Here is a 23,971-nt window from a genome sequence, read left to right on the forward strand (position 1 = left end):
AGGACGATCGACCTCGAAATTTTCCGGTACTAAGTGGCAAGTTTTGGAGTATTACACAAAATCTTGAATTAATTTTGTACTTATCGGCCTAATAATTTAAAGAATTATATATCAGAAAATCATTTCTTAAGCGGCACCCTCATCAAATGAGTGGAAATGCTTTAAATTGAATGAATTCTTAACTTGTTTACTTTTTTTTCTATTTCTCTCCGCTTCGTTAGTACCCAATTTACGGTGGAGATGATACACAGTGTGAATCACAGGCACTTGTTTCTATCCATACGAAGGTCGACTATGGATAGTCGACCTTCGTATGGATAGAAACAAGTGCCTGTGGTGTGAATGCTAGGATGTTTTAACTTTGCTAGCATCACTTTGTCGAGTTATAATTAAACCTAGAAATATTCGTTGTTCTCTTCGTTTTTTTGACAAATTTGGTTGTAAAGAATTCAATCACAAGTTAATTAAAAGGTTATTTTTTTTAGGTTTAAATAAAAATGATTATCCGGAACTTTCGGGAATCGGTTTTGGTCATTAACGATGTACTTCCGGTTACTCTGAGAAGCCACATTTCGATTCTACTAGAAATCAACTTTAAAATGTGGTTTATGTATCTTTTGAGCTGGATGGCATTGTTAATCCAAATATGTCTAATCACGTTAGCGATTGGTAAAGTATTTTAGAATATTAGTTCAATTTTAATATAAAAACCAGTGTCCCGGCACTCATTTTAAAATCTAAAGGAGTACAGATGATTGTTTCTTCTCATTTTATAGTGACAGTAATGTTCATAAATACTGCATACAATATAGTACACGCAAGGTTATTGAGATACATGTAACATTTTTAGTTTATGTATCCTGTGTACCAAAAAATCTGGAGTCTGAGCATACTACAAATGGATATATGGCCAACATCAGTCATCAGCATTCACTTGTATAAAATTACCGAGATTTTACCTTTAATAGGGCTCTTCACGGTTAGTTCGGCCATATTGGATAGTTGGCAGATTTTCATAGTGGAGATAAAAATGTGTGTGAAAATACTGGAAAACATCATTAAAATAGAGCAGTTGCTTGGAAACCCATACTTTCATACTATTTCCACCTCTTTTTAAAAAATCTGCCCCCTATCCAATGAAGAGCCCTATTGGAATAGGTTGTGCACGTACATGATATGTTCTATAAAGATAACATTATGTGGTATGATTGCAAATAACATCTCTCCACAAGAGACCAAATGATGTTAAAGTTGACAACTATCATGACTATCATGACTATATAATAGGTCACATACATGTACATTAACATGATGAACACATCAGTGCCAGTGGTTCATCTGACAGAGGGGGTAAAGACTTATTGATGTATATATCTGAAGGTACATGTACCTGGTAATCTAAAATGGTATCGGGGTACTAATCAGGGGTACTACTTAAATGTACTTGTACAAGTTATTTTTATTTACTTGAAGAAGTAAAAATAAATATACACATATAAGTAAATAAATAATGTTTGAATAATCTCCCCTTAATTTTCTTAAAAATTTACTTGTATACAATGTAAGTAAATTTTTCTTACAATTCCACAAAAGTCCTCAAGTTTTGAGATGTTAATTCATGCCTTAAATGATTTTTCCCAGGTTTGCTCAATTTGTTTTATTTGAGTTCAATGTTTCATCTCATTAATTCAACAAAGAAACTGATTGCACAAAGATCTGAAGTATTTGTGCAAGGCCTTCAAAAATTGCTCCTTGGAGGCTTGTAAATGAGCAGTGTTCTGAAGATAACAAACAAATTGGATTTTCATTGTCCATGAAATTGCACTTAAATGATTAGTAAAGATCGATAGACATCTGCAAAGGACAGATAATTTAAAATTCTATTAGAGCAAAGAAATCCAAAGAATTCAAGAAAAGAAGATAGGATGACTTTTTTACTTCTACAAGTAAAAAAATCTGAATGTCTTAAGCATGTTTAGGGACATAACTCAGCCAATATTTTTTTTTACCTATCATTTTGCCATACAAGTAAATAAAATTCACTTGTATAAATATCCTACAAATTTACTTATATAAGTATATTAATATTACTTCTTCAAGTAATTAAAAATAACTTGTACAAGTAGTACCCTTGACTGCTTGAAAAGCAGGAATATTATTCAATAATTGCAAAAATTATTACAATATTTATTATTAATAGATATATAGATGCACAGTTTGATCAATTTTATATATAATTAACAAGAAGAAAACTCAAGAAATTTATTTTGGCTTAAATATACAGACAATTTTGAGAGATAAACACTTCTAGAGACAAAAGTAATAGAAACACACTTTATAACCATATATAATTGCCCGTTACACAAATGTATGTAGGAATCATCTCAGTTACAAATCAACCTAGAACAGGCTAGTATTTGAACTTGGAATTATTTTTGATTATATGGAATTTGCATAATTTCTTGTGCTTGAAATTTTTTAATGAATTCCATGTTTTTTCTGCATTATAATGTTCTGTGCGCCGCACAACACTTTCTATTACAAAGAAGATAGCACATTTTCAATAGAACGTACTGTGCCGTGCACAACACTATCTATACAAAATGCATTGTGTGGAAAATGTTTTGTCCCGCTCAAAACATAATAATACAGAACAGTCAGGGGACTTACTTACACAAGTGATTTTCTAAATCACTGATTCAAGTAACATTATTTCCATTAAGGTTGGAAGTTAGAGTTGTCTTTCTTTAATAATCACCTATTTAAGTAGTACAAATTAATCACTAGAAGAAGTGATTTAATATTACTGTAGCTTTAAATATAGAATACTAATGATCCAAGGACTAATTATGTTTCTAAACTTATCAGAACCAACATCTGTGTTGTCTAGGATGACCAGGTCATTTCAGGTGATGGCCTTGTACTGAATCTAGGATATTGACATAAAAATCACTTGTTTAAGTATCAGACCTCAATTTCCTTCTCAAAAATCATTTCTTTAAGTATCATTCTTTTAATAACCCCCACTAATTTCATCACCCCCGAACAGTGAAATTTTTATCGCGACCAGTAGAATTTTATTACATAATCTGAAAGATGAAACCTTGAACTTCACAGGAAAAATACTCCTACTGCTGTGAAAAATCTTTCAAGAAAGTATCAGTTCATTATGTAAAGCAAGTATTATAGAATTTTCAGGTAAATGATAGCATCAAAGGCATAAACCTTGCTGCTTAAAAGAAGCAAAAAGTTCATATTTTTTAGTTTTACTAATTAAAAGATGTTATTTAAACCTATGTGTTTAAAATTTTGAAAAAAACTACAAAATCCCAATTTGTAACAAAACCTCGAATTTGCTACTCAAATAAGTGATTTAAAAACCACTTATTTCAGTAAGTCCCCTGACTGCAGAATAAACATGGAATTTATCAAAACTTTCAAACACAAGAAATTATGCAAATTCCATAATTAAGAATAATTCCAAGTTCAAATAATAGCCTGTTCTAGTTACAATTTGACCAGGTTCATTGTCATTTAACCTATTGTCATAAATTATTATATGGTAATCAATGTTAGTTGGTTCACACAGAAAGCTTCAGAGTATACAAGATACTTTAAAGATAGAATATAGTGGAATTCTTTTACAAAATGTAAACAGTAAAAAATTACTTGGCGTCATAATCGATGATTGTTTTTCATGGAATCAACAAATAAACAAAGTATGTACTGTGATAAGTACTAGACTAGGTTTACTAAATCGATTGAAGCATTATATTCCACAAAAAGGTTTATGTTTATTTTATAATGGATATGTACTTCCTCTTTTTGCTTATTGTTGTACAATACGGACTGAAACATGTAATCTAAACATGGAAAAAATGTTAAAATTGCAAAAAAGGGTAGCCAGAATAATTCTTAACAAATCATATGACACATCAAAAACTTTATTTAAACTGAATTAGGATGGTTAATATAACTTTTCAATCAAGAAACACATATCGCAAAAGAGTATTAATGTACATGATGTTTAAGTGTGTAAATAGTCTTGCACCTGATTATCTTTGTCAATTATTTAATAATAACAAAAATGTTAATGCTAGATATTCTTTGCGTTCATCGGACAATAATTGTCTTTTCATACCACCTCCCGAGAACAAATTTTATGAAAAAAACATTTCAAAATTCCCGTACAGTTCTTTCGTGTCTATGGAACAGCATGCCATAGTATTCCTGTTCAACATGTTCAAATAAAAAAGATAGAAACCATAGAATAGTTCAAACAAAGTTTTTATAAACTAAAAATGTAATTATCAGATGAAATTTACCTATTAAATAAAAGTTCATATATTTATCTTGTACATCTGAATGTCTGACATTAACAAAATACATGAAATATGTTCATCATGTTCATGAACCGATTCTGTATGTTTTTCGCCTTTTGTTTTTCATAAAAAGTATGTATGTAAATGTATATATTATATTATTGTATATTGAACGTTTAACAGATATATCATGTTAAGGAGGGGTATTTGCGAAAAATACCAGTCGAGAGAATGTTAAATTTCACGAGCCGTAAGGCGAGGGAAATTCATTCTCAAGACTGGTATTTTTCGCAAATACCCCTCAATAACATGATATATCTGTTTAATTACACCGAATGTTAATGTACTAAAATGCATTGATGATCGTGACGTTACAAGCGTCCAGTCGGATAGAGTATTTTTTGGCAAATACCACGGCAGAGAGGGTAAAAAAGGCATATCCTTTTAGCAAATACCCCGGCGGCGTTAAAAATGAACGATATTCATTTGTTATAAACAGTAAATTGGTGAAAAATACACTGGCTATTAACCAATCAAAACCCCGGATTCTTACATAAGGTGTAATTATTTGATTTATTCAGAGGGCATCAGGGAAGATTAGTATTGTACTAACTGATTTTACCCTCTTTAAATAAAGTATTTATTATTATTATTATTATTTATTATTATAACGACCAGGTTGCGAAATGACTAGCATTCTTTTATATAAATATAACAAGCTTTAACACAGAACATGAATTTATAACTTATCATGCTTACAAAACGCATAATATATACACATGCTTGAACATCGCAAAGTGGAAAGGGATTAATATCATGAATATAAGTTGCAAAACTTGTTTCCCAGTCCACTATAAATAAATATATATGTTTAAACTAAAACATTGTACTTCTCTTTTACAGCTGCTGGTCTATTTTATATTGCTGAATTGGTTGAAGAATATACAGTTCTTACTGGAAAAACTATCAAGTATCTCATTATGGTAAATTCATATAAACCTATTTTTAGCACTGAATGGAATGAAACCAAACATGGCATGAATGTTCCTTATAAGGTGCTGACCAAGTGTTGTTACTTTGTCGCCAATCCAACGTCCAGGACGGCCACTAGTAGGGGAACTTAGTTTAACATAGCTAGGACCCTATGGGAAATACATACAAATTTCATCTTTTAGAGAACCACTGAATTGAATGAAACCAAATATAGCATAAATGTTCCTTTCCTAATGAGGTGCTGGCCAAGTGTTGTTACTTTGTAGCCAAGTTTTATCTTTTTATACGCCCGTCAAAATTTTGACGGGACGTATTATGGTATACAAATGTCTGGTGTCCGTCCGTCCGTCTGTCTGTCTGTCCGGCGTAAACATGTCGCACCGTAACTTGAGAACGACTTATCCAAATTTCATGAAACTTAACATAGTTGTTTCTTATGATGGTCAAATGATCTGTATACTTTTTGGTGAAAATAAGATTAAAACTTTTTGAGTTACGGCACTTTGTAACTAAAACAGGGGTGTGTTTTTTTTTCACATGTCGCACCGTATCTCAAAATTGATTCTTGATTATGGCTTAAAACTTTAAGCACTTCTTAGTTATATTAATCTTGATATCTGTATACTTTTTGGTGATGATTCAAAATTTTATTTTTGAGTTATTGAGTATTTTGTAAAAAAGGGGGAGTTTTTTTTTACATGTCGCACCATATCTCAAAAACGATTTATGATTATTGCTTAAAACTTTACACATGTCTTTGTAATATTAATCTGAAGATCTTTATACTTTTTGGTGATGATTCAAAATTTCATTTTTGAGTTATTGAGTATTTTGTAAAAAACGGGGAGGTTTTTTTTACATGTTGTGCCATATCTCAAAAACAATTTATAATTATTGCTTAAAACTTTACACACTTCTTTGTTATATTAATCCAAAGATCTGTATACTTTTTGGTGATGATTCAAAACTTTATTTTGGAGTTATTGAGTATTTTGTTAAACAGGGGAGGGTTTTTTTACATGTCGCGCCGTATCTCAAAAATAATTTATGATTATTGCTGAAAACTTTACACACTTCTTTGTTATATTAATCTAAAGATCTGTATACTTTTTGGTTTTGATTCAAAATTTTATTTTAGTGATATTTAGTTTTTTGTAAAAAAAAAAAAAAAAACAGGGTTGGGGGTTTCACATGTCCCGCCATGTCTCAAAAACAATGTATGGTTATTGCTTAAAACTTTCTCTGAAACTATTTATGATTATTGCATAAAACTTCCACACAAGACGTCGGGCGTATCATGCGCTCATGGCGCAGCTGTTTATTTTATATGATTTCAAAAAAACAGGTAGAGTCAGGTGAGCGATACAGGCTCTTGAGAGCCTCTAGTTTTACTTTCAACTTCTACTATATATCTTTCTTACATGACAGTTCTTTATTCTGAATTTTGCATTCCTGCTTGTTGATTGATAATTCACATACCAGACATTATTAGTTTTTCTCTATTTTTTTTGACAATTAATACCTTTTAGCACTCATTGTATACAAAAAATTTAATCAACAGATTGTTGCCGTCCATCTCAGAAGATGAATGGATGAGTTTAAGGGTCATAACCTTAATCAGCTATCTGAATGAATCAAAATATACAATGTTTTCGCTTTTGGGGGTCGGGGTAAGCGAAGTGACAGTCGGGAAAGTGACTTCTTTGCCATAGTTGCCTGGTAGCGTGAGCCCTGCTAACATGTGTTATTGAAATTGACAACTTTGTGAAATGTGGAAGGAATTCGAAGGGGATTTTTGTTTGACAAAATATGAAAATTCATTTTTTAATCATTATATAGAGAAACAGATTCTTACTTCATTGTACTTAGTTACTTCTTGATAATCGGATTAATACAATCTCGATAGTTAAATTATAAATTTTAAAGTCCTCGCCATCCATTGGTTTCAATGTAAAAATCTATATTTATCTAGATCTATAATACATATATGTTCCGGACCATATGAGTATTTGGACCATATAGGTATTTTACAAATATGTACCAGAAACGTTGAAATTATACAATAAACTTTACCATAAAAAAACACAACCTTGGTAACATGAAAATAGATCAATTTTATAATTCAAAGGTTACATGATTATACATAAACACTACATATTGAAGCCACAGTTACACGAGTTAGTTATCATCACTTATTGTGTTCTTGCAAATAGTTTTAGGATGGCATTTGCTACCACACGGTACCATTGCTTTTCTGCATTTGCACGTTCTAGTGGTGCATGAACCTTTGCAATTACACCGTTTGCTAGCAAGGGAAAAGCTAGCCTTCTTAGCAGCTGCGTGCAGAGATATTGAGGTATGAGACCGAGTTCCTTCGTGAACTAGCTTTAAAGTCTTGAACATATTTTCGACTGTCACTACACGACGCCAGTGTGCAAGAAGGCCAGGTCTCTCACATTCCTGAGGGGAAAAACGAAAGAAAGGTATAAGAAATAAGCTAGTAAGAGTTACAGAATGAATAAAACGATCATTGTTGAAGGCCTAAAAATTGCTAACTTCAACGTCATGCGGTCTCTGGTGGAGAGCTGTGTCATTGACAGTCATACCATATGCATATTCTGATTTTTGGAATAACATTTTTAACTAAAAAACGTCTATTTATTTTACAACTATTAAAAACCATATAAGATGCGATGACAGCAATTAAAAACAAAAACACATATAGGAAAATTCTGAATATTGCGCTGCTAAAGAACTGCTAATGCTGATTTATGTAAAGATTAAAAATTAATCAAAGCCATAATATGTAGAATTCTAACCTCTTTTGTTGGAACACACAGCTCATTCTCTAAACCTAAAACGGCACAAGTTACAAGTTGGAATTCTTTGTCTTTGACATATTGCCGAAATCTGGGTGTATCTGTTTTCTGTCCGTCTTTAGTGTCTATTATAAGACTCTTTATCCTTTCAACCTTTTCATCAGTTAGTAAAACAGTTGACTTCTTTTGTAAAAGTTCATTCAGAAATATTTGAAAGTTATCTTCCCAAGACGACATATTGCCATTCACTTGTAACAATAAATCGGTAATGACCATAGGACTGGTATAAAATGTGTTTACTATAGTATTGACCAGTGAGTAAAATTTACTATATGAAACTGTTTATTTTTATTAAGATAATTGTTTAATTAATTAATTAATCGACCTTTGATAGCGTCTTCTCAATGATGTGACAACTAGAAGGATCATACCTTATTAAAAGTAAAGTCTTTATCATGTTTATAGTAAACATGTTAATTACCCCGACCATACGCGTATGGTCGGACCATATGAGTATATACCCATATGGCGCGTATGGTCCAAATACTCATATGGTCCGGAACATATACATGATATACAGCCAGTTGCATTTGTTTACACCTGTCATAAAGCAGGGACCTCAGGCAGTCTGTGCCAAACTGTTTTAGGGTTTGTCTGACAGAAATAGAAATTTGACATTTTTGTCGAGTCTTCGACTTTAGTCGAAAAATCGAGACTAAGCGATCCTACATTCCGTCGTTGTCGGCGTCCACAACTATTCACTCTGGTTAAAGTTTTTGAAATTTTAATAACTTTCTTAAACTATACTGGATTTCTACCAAACTTGGATAGAAGCTTGTTCATTTTTTCCGTATTTTACTTATAACATGTATAAATGGACTTAGTTTTTTTTGCCAGAAACAAAACATTCACTCTGTGGTTTAAGTTTTTAAATTTGTTATAATATTCTTAAACTATCCTGGATTTCCACCAAACTCCAAACTTGGACAAAAGGTTGTTTCTGATCATAAGATATTATTCAGAAGTAAATTTTGTAAAAAAAATTCCACTTTTTCCGTATTTTACTTATAAATGGACTTAGTTTTTCTTCCAGTTAACATTACATACAGTATGCAGTTAAAGTTTATAAAACATTTATTAGATTCATAAACTATCGTGGATTTTTACCAAACTTGGAAGCTTCTTTCAATCAACAGACAGTATCGAGAGGGAAATTTTTATTGATGTTTTTCCTCATTTTTATTGAGTCTGCGATTAACAGCAAAAGTAGGAGAGACACTGGGTTCCGTGGAACCCTTACAAATTTTCTTCTATATATTCAACTAAAAATTCTGAAATTTTTTTTTGTCTGACATTTTGTCGGACAGACAGAGGGTACACTTGACCTGTTAAATTATGGTTGTTGTTTGTTGACATGGATCATAAGCATTTCCATTTTTTAAATGTATATTAGACTGTTGGTTTTCCTGTTTGAATGGTTTTACACTTGTCATTTTTGGGGCCCTTTAATTTATAGCTTGCTGTTTGGTGTGAGCCAAGATTCTGTGTTGAAGGCTGTATTTTGACCTATAATGGTTTACTTTTTACAGATTGTGACTTGGAAATGTTGGATGGAGAGTTGTCTCATACCACATCTTCCTATATTTATGTAATCTATTCCTATTTTCTTTAGAAATATCATATTTTCCTATTTGTCATGCATTGGGTGTAGATAGTACTTAAAATGACTCTTAATATCAAATATTTACCACCAAAAAAATTGTATTTAGGACTACCATTTAAAAGAGGATATCAAAATTAATGATGTTATAAAATATTTTTCCAATTCCTTTGTATAAAAATACTTCATTTAAATAATGAATTATTTGAATTGACATTCTTAAAAAAAAAGAAGAATATTATGTGATCAGAGAGTTTTCTGCTCTTGACATTTACCATGTTTACATGATGTATGTAACTTGCATATATATAGGATCATAACTTTCAAAAGAACTTTTGCTGTCCAAAATATAACACACAAGTTCAATGAATACATTGTGTTTAAATAAGATATTATGCAATGACAAGTCCATACAGCGCTGTTAATGCACAATAATGCCATACCAGTTGACCATTGGTGTTATACATCATGTACATAGGTTATAACTTTCCCCTGCTTGCCAAAAAGATCAAATTTTAATTATTAATTTATGACCATGATGACATGTGAATCACGTATTTGGGTACCAAAATTAAAGTTGATTCAGCTATATAGAGATATTCCTGATGTTGCCGAAAGTATTATAAATCATAAAGTAATGCCAACCAATCAAATATTGTTATGTTCGTAGACTTAAACAAAATGCCTGGCAAGTATTTATTTCTTTTCTGCATATATATGTTCCAGACCATACGAGTATTTGGACCGTACGTGTACGGTCCGGACCGTATACGTATACTCGTACGGTCCGACCATACGCGTACGGTCGGACCGTATGAGTATACTCGTACGGTCCAGCTGACCATACATGTTTTGGTATCATATGGGTTAAATTAAAAAAAATAAACAATAACCAAAAATTTGTAGCTTTAGTTCTCCAAGATGCTATTTTTACATCAGATGGGTAAGTGAATAAGCGTACAATTGAAGTTAAATGTTTGTTTAATTCTATATCTGAATCCCATTTTTGTACTCTCGCTACAGTTGATACTAACTACCACAAGGAATGTTATGTTTTTTTATTAATTTACATTAACATGTTTGCGGTCCATTCATGTTCCTTTGCATATGCATTTTTTTTTTTTAAAGTTCACAAATATTATAAAACAATTGTCCTTGTACGTTTTGTTTACATCCGTTAACCTCAATTTCGATGAGCATACTGGCCTTTAATTAATTACCGACATGCTAATTACAGGAGATTAACAGATTAAACTAGCGTGACCTTTTTAAAAGTTAGAATATTAAGTTTTTATTTCAATATCAATTGAACTTTTTATATTAATTTGAGATATAAGATTTTTTTATCTGTTATTTACATTTGTATCTGATAAACTTGACCATCTTCTTATTATCAGTTGGACCGTACGCGTACGGTCCGACCGTATGCATATTTTGAAAAAGTACGCATACGGTCCAGACCGTACGCGTACGGTCCAAATACTCATACGGTCTGGAACATAATTATATACAAAAGTTTGAGACATAATTTTCTAAAGGATCTATAAGTATAAAGTTATTTCATCAAAGCAAATGGATATGTTGGATAGTAAATGTATGATTACATTTTATGGTTTATTTCTATTTTCAGTTCACCACAGCAGTGTATATTTGCTTATTCCTTTTTGAAGATCTGGACACATCATTAATCATAGTAGGATTGTTAGGAAATGCAGCATACTTTGCATTGCTACAGAGTTTCCCATACTTTATATTATCATCCCCATCATTTATAGCATCTGTCAGTAAGTATACTGTTTGGCTTAGTTGTTTATTTAGGGGAGACAGCTTTTTGTCTTGAAATTACAACAAATAAGGGTCACCACACTTCAGAAGTTATGGAGAGAAGTAATGGTAAATAGGAAGAAATTACTTCTATCTGGCACCCACACGGGTAGACTTCAGGGAGAATTGATCGATCACATTTGTACTTTTTCAGAATTTAATTTTCTAAGCATCTACACTTTTTGCATTACAACTGTTTAACATGTATTTCCTTGCAGTGTCATGCTTGTAGTCTGATCGAGTTGTCTGTGAATCCAAATTGTCAAAATATAAGAACTAAATGTACAGTTCTGCATATTGGTCTTAATGAACTGATGATAAAATGTCAGCTTTTGCTGCATCTCTAAATATTTTTCAAAAAAATTGCACACAATTATGTTTGAAAATATTTAATAAAGCAAGAACCCACATGACCTACATGACCTAGGACCCCTTTGAACAAAAATCAATTGATAATTTATTTGAAATATCTTGAATACAGTTTGATTCTCTTTCATCATGTTCATTGCCAAGATCATAATGAATAAATTTATTTGTTCTTTAAATTATTTTAATAGGATTACGAAGGACAACACTTTTTATCACTTGTTGAAAACGTCTGGTAAATCTCTTTAAAATCGTGTGTAATTGTTTGCTGTATTTTCATTGAAACTGCCATTCTTAATCATCAAAAAAGAGATGTTGAAAATACTTGTAAATAAACTAATCCTACACTTAATGATTGAAATTTTGTAAAAGATTCTAGAGCATTTCACAAAAGTTTACATTAGAAAAGATGTTTTGTCATTATTAGGTAATTGAACAAGTGCTTGTAAATCGAAAACAAATTTGTTATGAGATATGGTGGAAATTCATACTTAATAGATAACAAAAAATATACGATCTTGGTAGAAAGACAGTGCTGACCTTTAGTAAAATACTGTTAAATTTATTCATCTCATTAGTGTTTGAAAGAAGACTGAGTCTTGGCTCGAAACTTATAGGACAGGTTCAAACAAATGCACGTTTACGCATTTCAATATGTACCAACCTTCACCCTTACGTTTTAATATGTACCAACCTTCACCCTTACCTGAAACAATATTGTAACACAGAAAGACACAATATTGGCATATGTAAAAACTAAGCAGTAGAAAAATGCATAGAAAATGGCACATGATAAAACTGTTTAAATATCCACATTAAACAATCACCAATCCCTGATTTCTACAATTGATGAAGGTGCAATACTTCCTCAGCTGGAGCATGAGGTTTGTTTATCTACAGTTAGTTTAAGTGGTGTAGTGGTCATTTGTAGCTGCAAAATCATGCTAGTTTATCAAAGTATTAATGTATTTGTTTAATTTTCATTTTAGTTATGGTGATTGTGAACCACTACTTTGCATTTTCTTACTTTGCATCAGTATGGTACCCATTTTCAGATGTAAGTATAAAAGTATAGTTATTTAGATATGAAACAATGTTGAGTTGGTCTTTTTTTATGCCCCAGCTTTAGGCGAGGGGGCATTATAAACATGATAAAGTGTTTTCAATGTCCATCTGTCTGTCAATCTTGTCTGTTCCAAATGTCCCAAAAATTAGGTTCCATTCTTCAATGTTAGTTTGCTTCAACCAAATATAATAAAAATTCATACACAATGCTTATTACCTCAAAACACAGATCAAGTTCTAAATTTGGTGGCGCCGACTTTACAGTTCATGAGTTTTACCACTTTATAAACATGATAAATGGAAAAATGTTTGAATCTTTTGTTTCAGTTCTCTAACATAAGTTTGCCCCAACGAAATGTTATACACAATGCTTAAAATTGCAAGCCTGTCTTAACTGTGAATTCTGCATCTGTATTTGGAAGTTGACTGAGGCTTATTTACAAGCAGGGGCATTTGTGGCTCATAGACATATTCTCTATTTTTTTATTTGTAACTCCATACATTTGATAATACTAATACCAAATTATTGCCAGTTTGTTAATTTTTATTACTTTACATAGAACACAACATCAATTTAACAATATTTATTCAGTTTTACATAATTATACTCATGCCATGAGGGTGATGGTAAACTCTTTACTTTTGTCATACCCTATTTCACAGTAAATGTAAAATCACAAAAGTACTGTACTCTGAGAAAAATTCCAAACGGAAAGTCTATAATCAAATGGCAAAATCAGTATACTATAGCTATGTCTTGTAAAACTTTTCGGAATTTTGGGTCCTCAGTGAACTCTAACTTCATGTTTTATTTTGCCTTTTAAGCTTTAAACAAAGGACTAGGTCCGGTAAGGACCTATTTTGGCCTCAAATTTCAGCTTCATCTGACGAAAGATTTTGACCACTTTTTAAACACTTAAGTGTCTATTTTATTTGAATTAATTAGTTTATGTGAAAGATTTTAACAGATTTAGTCATTAAAAACGATCCGATTCAAGCTCAAATATGAAAAATCTACCTAATATGCCGAAAATGTCACTTTTCAGATGGTTTTTGGTAAAAATGAAAGTGGCTGCATCCGTGTTCATCCTCAACCTTTAAATATGTTATGTATTATCATAAAATACAACTTACATTTCAATATTAAGGATGAACACGAATGCGGCCACTTTCGTTTTACACGAAAACCGTCTAAAATTTAACTAAAATGCTAGAATTATGAGGATTTCAGTAATTTAGCATGACTTAATGGTGCTAGTACCGGATATATGTGCATTGTATTGTCAAAAACAGCCCACATTTATGTAGCAGAAGCATTCTACTGTCCAATAAATAACTAAAGGTTTACATTTTAACAATTTTGTAAAACTGCTATATTTTGGGGCCAAAAAGGGGTCTTACTGAACCTACTCCTTTAAATCCTAGTATAAATTATGATTATTATTGTGCAGATGTTTTAAAAGGGAGATAATCAATGTAGATGTATGTCATTGAAAATATCTCTCATATAGATAAGTAGGGCTATTCAATTAAAATGTTTGTGGGAGGGTAGGATGGCAAGTTTAATTATTGAATGTTAGTCATTGGTCTTTTCTTTGAGTATGAGCCTATAACCAATATGCAAAATTATCTAAAAAAATGGTTCTTAGTTGTAGGGATATTTTTAAGTCCCTTCTTACCCTCTCACATACATTTTAATGGAATAGACCTAAGAAGCCTTATAAAAGGGATCCTGATCCCAAAACCCCAGGATTATAAACACGAAATCGGAGGTCACAAATTTAAAGAAGTTAAATCCTGAGATCCCGAAATTCAAAAAAAGAATTCAGGGACTCACAAAGGATCAGTCCCGAAATCACGAGCTTAAAAACATGTAATCCCAAGTCTCCCCAAAAGTTCCTGTCCCCTTCTTATAAGGTTTTCTCTCCACTTTTATAAATTTTAAATCAAATTTTTTTTTTTAAAGTAAGTATTTATATTTATATTAAATGTTTTGTAGGTGATGGCTTTCTTCACCATTTGTCTCTGGATAGTACCATTTGCATTTTTTGTGTCTTTATCTGCAAACGAGAATGTTTTACCAACCATGACAGAAAACAGAACAAAATCTGAGGATGCCACAGACGTGGTTAGCAATTATTTCAAAAGGAAAACTAAAGGATTGGGACTTTTGTCATTCTTGAAACATGCACAGGACACTGTGTTACCACAGAGAGTTAGAAAACAGTATTAGATGAATGAATGTGTGTTGTCATTGTTTTAATTAGTCAGCTTGATTTCACAAAGATATTTGATGCATTTGTGATTGTGAATTTGCATGATAACTGTTCAGAAATTTTGTAGTATTATTCTCTAAATGAGATTATTTTTTTTGATAGATGTATTGTTTTGTTAGCTCTAAGCAAAATATAAGTTGTGTACCTGAATAATTTTGCAATGGGAAAGAGAAAACAATTCAAAAGTAATCAATCATTTTCTGCAATTACACTCTTTAGATAAATTTGTTAAAAGAGGATATTTTGTGAAACGGCAAAAAATGTTGATTAATGTTCTCAGGATTTCACTACTAGCTGACTAGCTAGAAGATGTTCAAATAATTGAAAATATTATGTAAATTGAAAAAATGATTGATAATCTGATTAAAATACAGTCCACACTATGCTTACAAGAAATCAGTACTTTCGGTTTACTTAAATCATTATATCAAACAATGACAATTCTGTCTCCAAATTATTGAAGGTGTTAATTATTACAGAAAACCTAAAAATCAAAAAAAAGAAAAGAAAAGCAGAAAGTTATACATAGCTGTGTCAAATCTCTATAGACAAAGTGTGGACAGAAGGTCTGTGAATGAACCAGATTGATAAATTCAGCACTTATCATTTATGATTATATTCCATCACTGTGATATAAAATTTTGCATTTAGCATAATAATATTCATATATTTTGCTTACTTGTTGCTGAAAGAAATGATGAAAATAGTGCATGTAATCTTTGAGCAATGTTTAGTGGAAAGATATTGGACAATTTTAAGCTTCTTAGATTTGTGTTTTCATTGGTACTCAGAGAATTCTTGTTTTTGTTAAAAGGCTTGAAAAAAGTCCCATTAGATCCCAGTATTATTAATTGGAAATAAAAGAAGTCAGAGTTTGTAAAGTTTTAACAATATTTTCTCTTACCAAACATTTGTGCAATTTAAGGAATAATATTTTTTTTCCTAAAAAGATAAACTATACATCACACATACAAGTAATGTATTATATAATTTCAAACCCAATCCCATTTCATCTTTTTTCGATAAAAAAAGACCTTTTTATTTGAAAAAAAGGATAACATTTAGAACTTTATGCTGTTATAAAAAGTTATTCAATAAACAGTCCTATAGATGAAGCACTATAAACATGATAAAAATTTATATTTTTTTCTGAATTCTGTTGTCGTTTATGTGTCAAGAAAAGCTATGCAAAGTTTATATTGTCTTTTAATTATTATAGAAGTGAAACTATATTGTTTGTTTGTTTTATATCAAAGATTTGTTTCAGATATATACATGTATAAAAAGAACATTAAGTGTTGTCTATTCCCTAAATCTGTTTTATAAATGTTAACAGGCATGACTGTGTATATGTATATTCTCTACATCTTGTGATCAATTTTATTTGGCACTCGCCAATGGCAGTCAGCAGGGTTAAATAAACATCAGTTGTTCGACCTGTTAGTCAAATGCGTTTTGTTTAAATATACTTTTTCACTTTTTATACCCCCGCTTTAAAATTATACCCCCGCTTTAAAAAAGGGGGGGTATACTGTTTTACCTCTGTCTGTCCATCAGTCCGTCCGTCCATCAGTCCGTCCGTCAGTCAGTCAGTCCGTCCCATGAAACTTTCGTCACATTTTTCTCAGGAACTACACATCCACCCTTTCTGTAATTTGGTATCAACATTTATATATGTCAGCCACACCGTGTGATGCGTTTTCAGATTCATCACTTGACAACTTCCTGTTTACCGAACACTTGTCTGATTTTACACATGATAGCCAAGTTGAAAATTTTCGTCACATTTTCTCAGGAACTACAATACAAGGATTTCTGAAATTTGGTTTCAGGATTTATATTAGTCAGCTATACCGTGTGATGCGTTTTAAGATTCATCACTCGACAACTTCCTGTTTACCGAACACTTGTATGATTTTACACATGATAGCCAAGTTGAAAATTTTCGTCACATTTTTCTCAGGAACTACAATACAAGGATTTCTGAAATTTGGTTTCAGGATTTATATAAGTCAGCTATACCGTGTGATGCGTTTTCAGATTCATCACTCGACTACTTCCTGTTTACCGAACACTTGTATGATTTTACACATGATAACCAAGTTAAAAATTTTCGTCACATTTTTCTCAGGAACTACAATACAAGGATTTCTGAAATTTGGTTTCAGGATTTTTATAAGTCAGCTATACCGTGTGATGCGTTTTCAGATTCATCACTCGACAACTTCCTGTTTACCGAACACTTGCATATTTTTACACTATTAATATTATCCACTTGCGGCGGGGGTATCATCAGTGAGCAGTAGCTCGCAGTTTCACTTGTTTGGTATTTTGGAAAATGTTGTTTGTGCTGTTTTTAGACCCTTCTACAACGAAATTTGTTTTACATGCACACTTATAAAAATTGTGGTTTTTATCCAACGCAATCATAGGTTTGAACGTAGTTTTTAATTTAGACTCGTATGTATATTCTCTTGATATACTGTATAGCAGGTTATTTTCACGGGTTTAAAATTTCACGATCTTCATTGAATATGGTATTCAAAATATATTGGGCAATTGTTATTTTGGCAGATTCAAAACTTTTTTCAATACCTTTGCATGTGCACTTTTAGATTGGTGGAATATAATTTGGTGACTTTGTTCTATCCGTGAAAATAAGCCAAAATTTACACCCCTGCAAAAATAAATACAGTATAATGAGTGAATTACCCCAAAACTTGGCATCACCTTCATAAGTTTTTACGTGATCATTTTTAAAAGATGCATTTTTCAAATCGTATGCAGGATTCTAATTGTGATTGTAAATTTAGTCATTATTAAAATTTTTAAATATGATATTAGAAAAAGACAGGTTAATCTGATATTAGAATACCTGAAAAATATATCAAAAAACATGTATCATAAGTTTACAAGGGAAAAAAAGAGTCAGTAGTCATAATTTTGTACTTTGTTATATTTCATGATACATGTGTTTTATATTGTAGATGCATCTATTTTGATGTATAACAATTTTTAGGAACAAAGCAATGTTTTTCATATAAGAAAGCTCATTGGTTATTTTTCTGAACATTTTGTTAGCTTTTTTTTTAATAAATTTTTTACATGTGAAGACATAATTTTCCTAATAATTAGATTTGAAGCAAACTTTTCATTTAAATTATCTTACATATTTTATTATATATAATAGGATCTCTCTTTTAACACCTGAATTCAACAAAATGTTATGAACAAAAAACTATCAACCTGTTAAAGTTTGTTTTCCTTCTTAATTGTAAATAGCTTGTTATCCTTTATATTGATTTCTGACTTATTATAAATGATGTCTTAAAGTATCAGCTGGGTTTTATTTGAAAGGTTTATATTACTTTGTTATGTGCCAATCTGTAGGTTAAAGAAGTAGCCTCATCATACTTGATATAAATATTTCTGCAATGTGATTATTAATTCAGTGGGTGTTTATTTTTTTGTCAAATTATGATTTACTTGGAGATTGCTTAAAATTTTGGTATTATCCTTGACACCAATCAACTTACAGGGAATTATTTTTATCACTTCAAAATGAAATGAAGAGGTGTCCTTCTTTCTAAAATTTTGGTATTATCCTTGACGCTAATCAACTTACAGGGAATTATTTGTATCACTTCAAAATGAAATGAAGAGGTGTTCTTCTATCTAAAATTTTGGTATTATCCTTGACTCCAACCAACTTACAGGGAATTATTTTTATCACTTCAAAATTTAATGAAGAGGTGTTCTTCTATCAAAGAAATCCATGAAAATAGTCCTACACACATATGCATGATATTGAAGATAATCATAATATGAATTAATTTTTGATTGGAGATATCAATTATCATTGGGATATATATACCTTCTGCTGTTATCTCCTCTTTGGTCGGGTTGTTGTCTCTTTGACATATTCCCCATTTCCATTCTCAATCTTATTTTAACCTGGAATTTCAATATACAATATGTTACTGTCAATGACTGTGTATTAGGAACATGTTTTCCAACAAATTTCGATATCTAAAATGATGTCTTGTTTATTTGTGTCTTTAGATTGCTGTCTCATTGATTGATACTAAAATCTCCTTTGAATAAAGATAAATCATTAACAATTATGTAACTCCATATCATATAATTGGATTTGTACTTAAACTGTACACAGTATACAATCAGCTTCCTCTATAGGTTGAACCATTTCATAAAATTTAATCCAAAGCGTTTTTGAATAAACTCGAAAAAAAGCAATAGATGACCATTCTTAAATTTGTATATACATGTACATTTTCTATGTCACAATGTCACAGTAAGACACAATTGTTGAATTATGCCATTTGTAGCTGTTTGACCTTAATCAACCAGTGTTGCTCATTCATGTAAGGAAACTTAAATTTGTACCATTTGCTTATATATGTCCTGGAAATCACTCTTGTATTGGGTTGTTACTCAGATTTGTTTTTTACTCACCCAATTTATGACTTTTGAACACCGGTATACTTCTGTTACCTTTATTTATATTTTTTTTCATTCAAATCTATTAAAATTTTCTAATTTGTTTGTTTATATTTTGATTGTAATAAGGTAGGTTCAAATGTAAATCATTGAAAAAAAAACATTTGAATAGAGGAGTTTTACTTTTGCAATGTATTGTCTACTTTTAAAATGAGAAGGTTTTAGTATCAGGAAACTGGGTTTAAGGTGGTACATAACACTACAAGGGGAAAACTGTAGAAGTCGACTGATTGTTTTAATCGCATTCTATTGTTAAGGTTATATAAAACTTGTCAATGATCGTAATTAGTGTTTGTCAAACTGCTATAGTTCCAACATGTCCAATGAAATTTTGGTAGATAAAGTGTGTGGTTTTTTCTCAATTTTTCTTATGTTTTTGTCAAATTTGAACAAATCTAATTTCTTTTCTATGTTATTTTCTTTGTCAAGTTGTTTCTTTCTTATATCAATGAGTGAAGTTTGGTGTTATGTTTTATCTTTTTACTTAATGCTCTTTACATTTTATTATTACGCCAGGGAAAATTGAAATTAGGGATGTCAATTTATTTTATTTTGAAATATTTGTTAAAATCATGTTAGTTTCAGTTAATTAAAAGTTTGTGAATTTTACACCCATGAAGAAAATTAATTTATATAAATTATATTGGAATCAAATTGCATTAGGATTTAGAATTTTTTTTCAACTAGAAATGAAATTAGTTGTTGATATAATAAATACAAAACAAACATAAAAAAGACACTTTTTTTCAGAAGGGAATTATCATTTATCATGTATTTATAATTTTGTCCCATGTTATCACGAAGATGTATAAATTATTTATTTAATGTTTAATCTTGACCTGCATGTGCTTGTAAATTTGCTATGAATGGTCTGTATTTACTCCTCATGTTCTACTGTATTATACATCCATATCTCACCATTTATATATGATTTCCCCCTTTAACTTACTTATATTTTTAAAGATTTTATCTTTGTTTAGTCTTTGGTGTATATAGGGTCTGACCAAATAGGTTTTAATTGAAAAATTTGTTTTGAGTTATCTCCCTTGGCCACCATTTTGGAGGTGTAATTTGTAGATGTTCTAATTTAATTAATGGCATTGCATGTGGAACAAACAAGTGAAATCTTGCTTGATCCTAATGATGAATTAAGCAAGGCTTCAAGAAATTAAAATCTATCAAAAAAAAAACATTGTGACAAAGGGGAAATTACTCTTGTTCAATTCGTGTCAATCCAAAACTTTCTATTTAACTTTTGACCAAATTGGATGCAAAAGAATTGATGATACGGATTGAATATAAATAGGTTACAATGGTCTTGATAATATAAGATAAAAAAGCATATGCAATGGAGAATATTATTGATGATTTCAAAGTATTAAACAGGCTTCATACCACAATTAATTCCCATTGTCAGTGGTCTGCAAAATTAGGTCACAAGTATTTAATGTATTCCTGTTTTTTCTTGCTACCTTTTTATTTAAAAACCAAACTATTCCTGTCTGTTATATATATGTCTAAATAAGTGAAACCTGTGAAAACTAATTGTTGTCACAGATGTACTGATTCATACAAATTGAAAGTAGGATAGAAATAAACCTACCATTTTTTTTCAAAAAATAAAATTGTACCGTTAGGTGGATTTTGATGTAACATGCATATTTTAATAGTATGTTAATGGTATATAATCAGGGAATTAATTTTACCTTTAAATGTATGCATGTATCAAAACTCATTTAGATATGAAAAACTATTGTAAACAATGGAAAAATAATTGTAGTTAGAGGTCATCAAAATGGCAAAGAGGACACAGTTATGTTTATTACTTAAATAATAAGCAAACTTAATAACAATTAATTATCTTGTTTATATTTCTTCTTTTCCCTCCCCACTACACTGTGCAGAGATCAACATTACCAAGAACAATAGCTGTCAATTAGGATTTTTTTCTTGTTGATTTGAATACTTGATGTTATTTGATGCTTGTATTATTAATTGTTATTTTGACATTAATAAAAATACATTGTGGCAATCAACCTTATTTTTGAAATATATTTGCTGTTATTGTTTTGAAAAAAGGATAAATTTCCAACTATGAATGTTTAAAAGTGAACTGAAATAGAGAAATGAAGATCTCAATAAGGAAATTGAATTAAGTAATATACAAGTATTTTGTTGTAGAAGTTTGTGTCTGTCATACACCATTGTAATCCTGGTATCTATATAAATTTATATAAACTATAAGTCAGACAAGAAGGATTAGTAAAAATATGAAAGCAAAGTATGGTTGTAAAAAAATGTTTGTATGTTGAACTTCTAGATCATCAAGGAAGGGGAGCGAGGACAAGAACATAACACGCTTATAATTAAGTGGTCAAGACATGCGTTTGGTCTACATATGACTCATCAGTCACTCTCAAATCAATACAGAAATGATATTCGAAAGTTCAAAGTTCATAGCATTGACAACATAAAAACTAAAAAATATGTGCTTAATTTGGTTAAAGCCATCTATCACTGGGGTAGAGAAAACCAAAAATCAGAATGATTCGACATTTTTTCAAAACTGTAAGAGGGACAAAGATGTTGATTCTATTTAAAGTAGGTAAGTCTGTATAAAGGCGAAAACGGATCTGTCACCAATAAATATGCAGCCAGCATTCTTTCAGTATGTAATGATTGCATATATTTAGTAGTTTCCAGTTTATCATTCACAACTTAATTGATGATACTTTTATTTAGAGCTTGAAATATGCCATTGGCAACCATCTATTTTTGAAGAAATGAAGACAGTATGATGGCTGATCCCAAGTTTTATATTTGTGTAGTAATGTTTGCCCCTCATCCACAGATAGCAAATATGACCAGCAATAAGTGATATATCTAATTGCTATGATCTCCTTAATGATTTTATGATTCCATAAAGTAGTTATTGTCCGTAGATGATGATTTTAAAATTGAGAATAAACATGGGGAATGTTTCAACCCAACCACATTGCAGAAAACAGAATACAATGTACTAATTGTTCCTCAACACAGCTAGAAAATCTCGCATCAGGAGGCGGGCTTCAAAGCCCGTAATAAAAAATGTGTACCAGTTCAGTGAAAGCGGACGTCACACTAAACTCCAAAACATATTAATGTACTAGAATTAAAAAAAAATACATACAAAGCTAACAAGACCAGAGACTCCTGACTTGCGAACATGCGGTGGAGTTAAACATAATTTGTGAGATATTTATATTTTCGTTTTTGTCTATTATCTCGAAAACTGTAATTGATAGGAAAACAGTAGCCAAAAAAAAAAATGATCAGCAATTCAAGATATAAGAAATAATACGACAAAAACATTTTTTAGACTGTAGGATTAATAAAAAACGAATTCAAACTGTTCTACAGTACATCTTATCAATTAAAGATTTGATCAGGAAAGTTCACAGAACTCTTGTCTAATCACACACATGAATAAATTTTGAAAAACATATCTGGACTATGTCTCTTAACTGATAGGTTATACCATAATTAGTAAATCATTGTTTTCTCGAATTGTCGACCCCCCAAAAAAAGCAACCAACTTCTCGAAATTTTATATGAAGTTTAAAAGTATGTAAATGAAAATAGAAAAAAAGGAATGAATTTCATTACTTGACTGAATTTGATGGTCGTTATATCTACTGGTATTACTACATCATTTCTGTTTGTTTTTATAGTGATTAACACTATGTTGACTGCTGTACCCCATATATAGACATTTTTACCTATTATGTCTGTTTGTTTTCTTCACACAACATTGTCAAAATATAGACAATAACTGTTTAGTGTCTTTAAATATCAGCTGTATTTGTACGAGGCTAGGACACAAGGTGTATGCTAACTTTTAGCGAGCTATTACACCTCTTTCGAGCCGAGTACAAATACAGCTGATATTTAAAGACACTAAACAGTTATTGTCTTTATCCTGCAATTAATTCTGCATATTATTTGTGTTTTTAAAGACACAAAAACACATGTTTTGCATTTATTTTCGATTTGAAATCCCTTGAGGCCCGTGTAGTAATACGATACAGTAATAACACATTCAGCTGAAGACGGGTTCGCAAAAACGAATCTCGAATGGTCAGCATTAAT

General features: G+C 30.8%; 1 protein-coding gene across 3 annotated transcripts; it reads left to right on the forward strand.

The window, feature by feature from the left end:
* Positions 1–535: 535 nt before the first annotated feature.
* LOC139505161 (protein TEX261-like) lies at positions 536–21,897 on the forward strand. Of its 3 annotated transcripts, none has more exons than XR_011659581.1 (6): positions 536–669; positions 5,226–5,305; positions 11,425–11,578; positions 12,974–13,041; positions 15,049–18,899; positions 18,989–21,897. XR_011659581.1 is itself a non-coding variant. In XM_071294943.1 (5 exons), exons 1-5 carry the CDS (start codon positions 600–602, stop codon positions 15,280–15,282), a joined length of 606 nt encoding a protein of 201 aa, XP_071151044.1. In that variant the 5' UTR covers positions 536–599; the 3' UTR covers positions 15,283–21,897. The 3 variants fall into 3 exon arrangements, 1 of the variants encoding a protein (XP_071151044.1); XR_011659580.1 differs by having other exon boundaries at positions 15,049–16,671; positions 17,782–21,897; XM_071294943.1 differs by having other exon boundaries at positions 15,049–21,897.
* The last annotated feature ends 2,074 nt before the right edge of the window (positions 21,898–23,971 follow it).

Source organism: Mytilus edulis, unplaced genomic scaffold, assembly GCF_963676685.1.
Source record: "Mytilus edulis unplaced genomic scaffold, xbMytEdul2.2 SCAFFOLD_808, whole genome shotgun sequence".
NCBI lineage: Eukaryota > Metazoa > Mollusca > Bivalvia > Mytilida > Mytilidae > Mytilus > Mytilus edulis.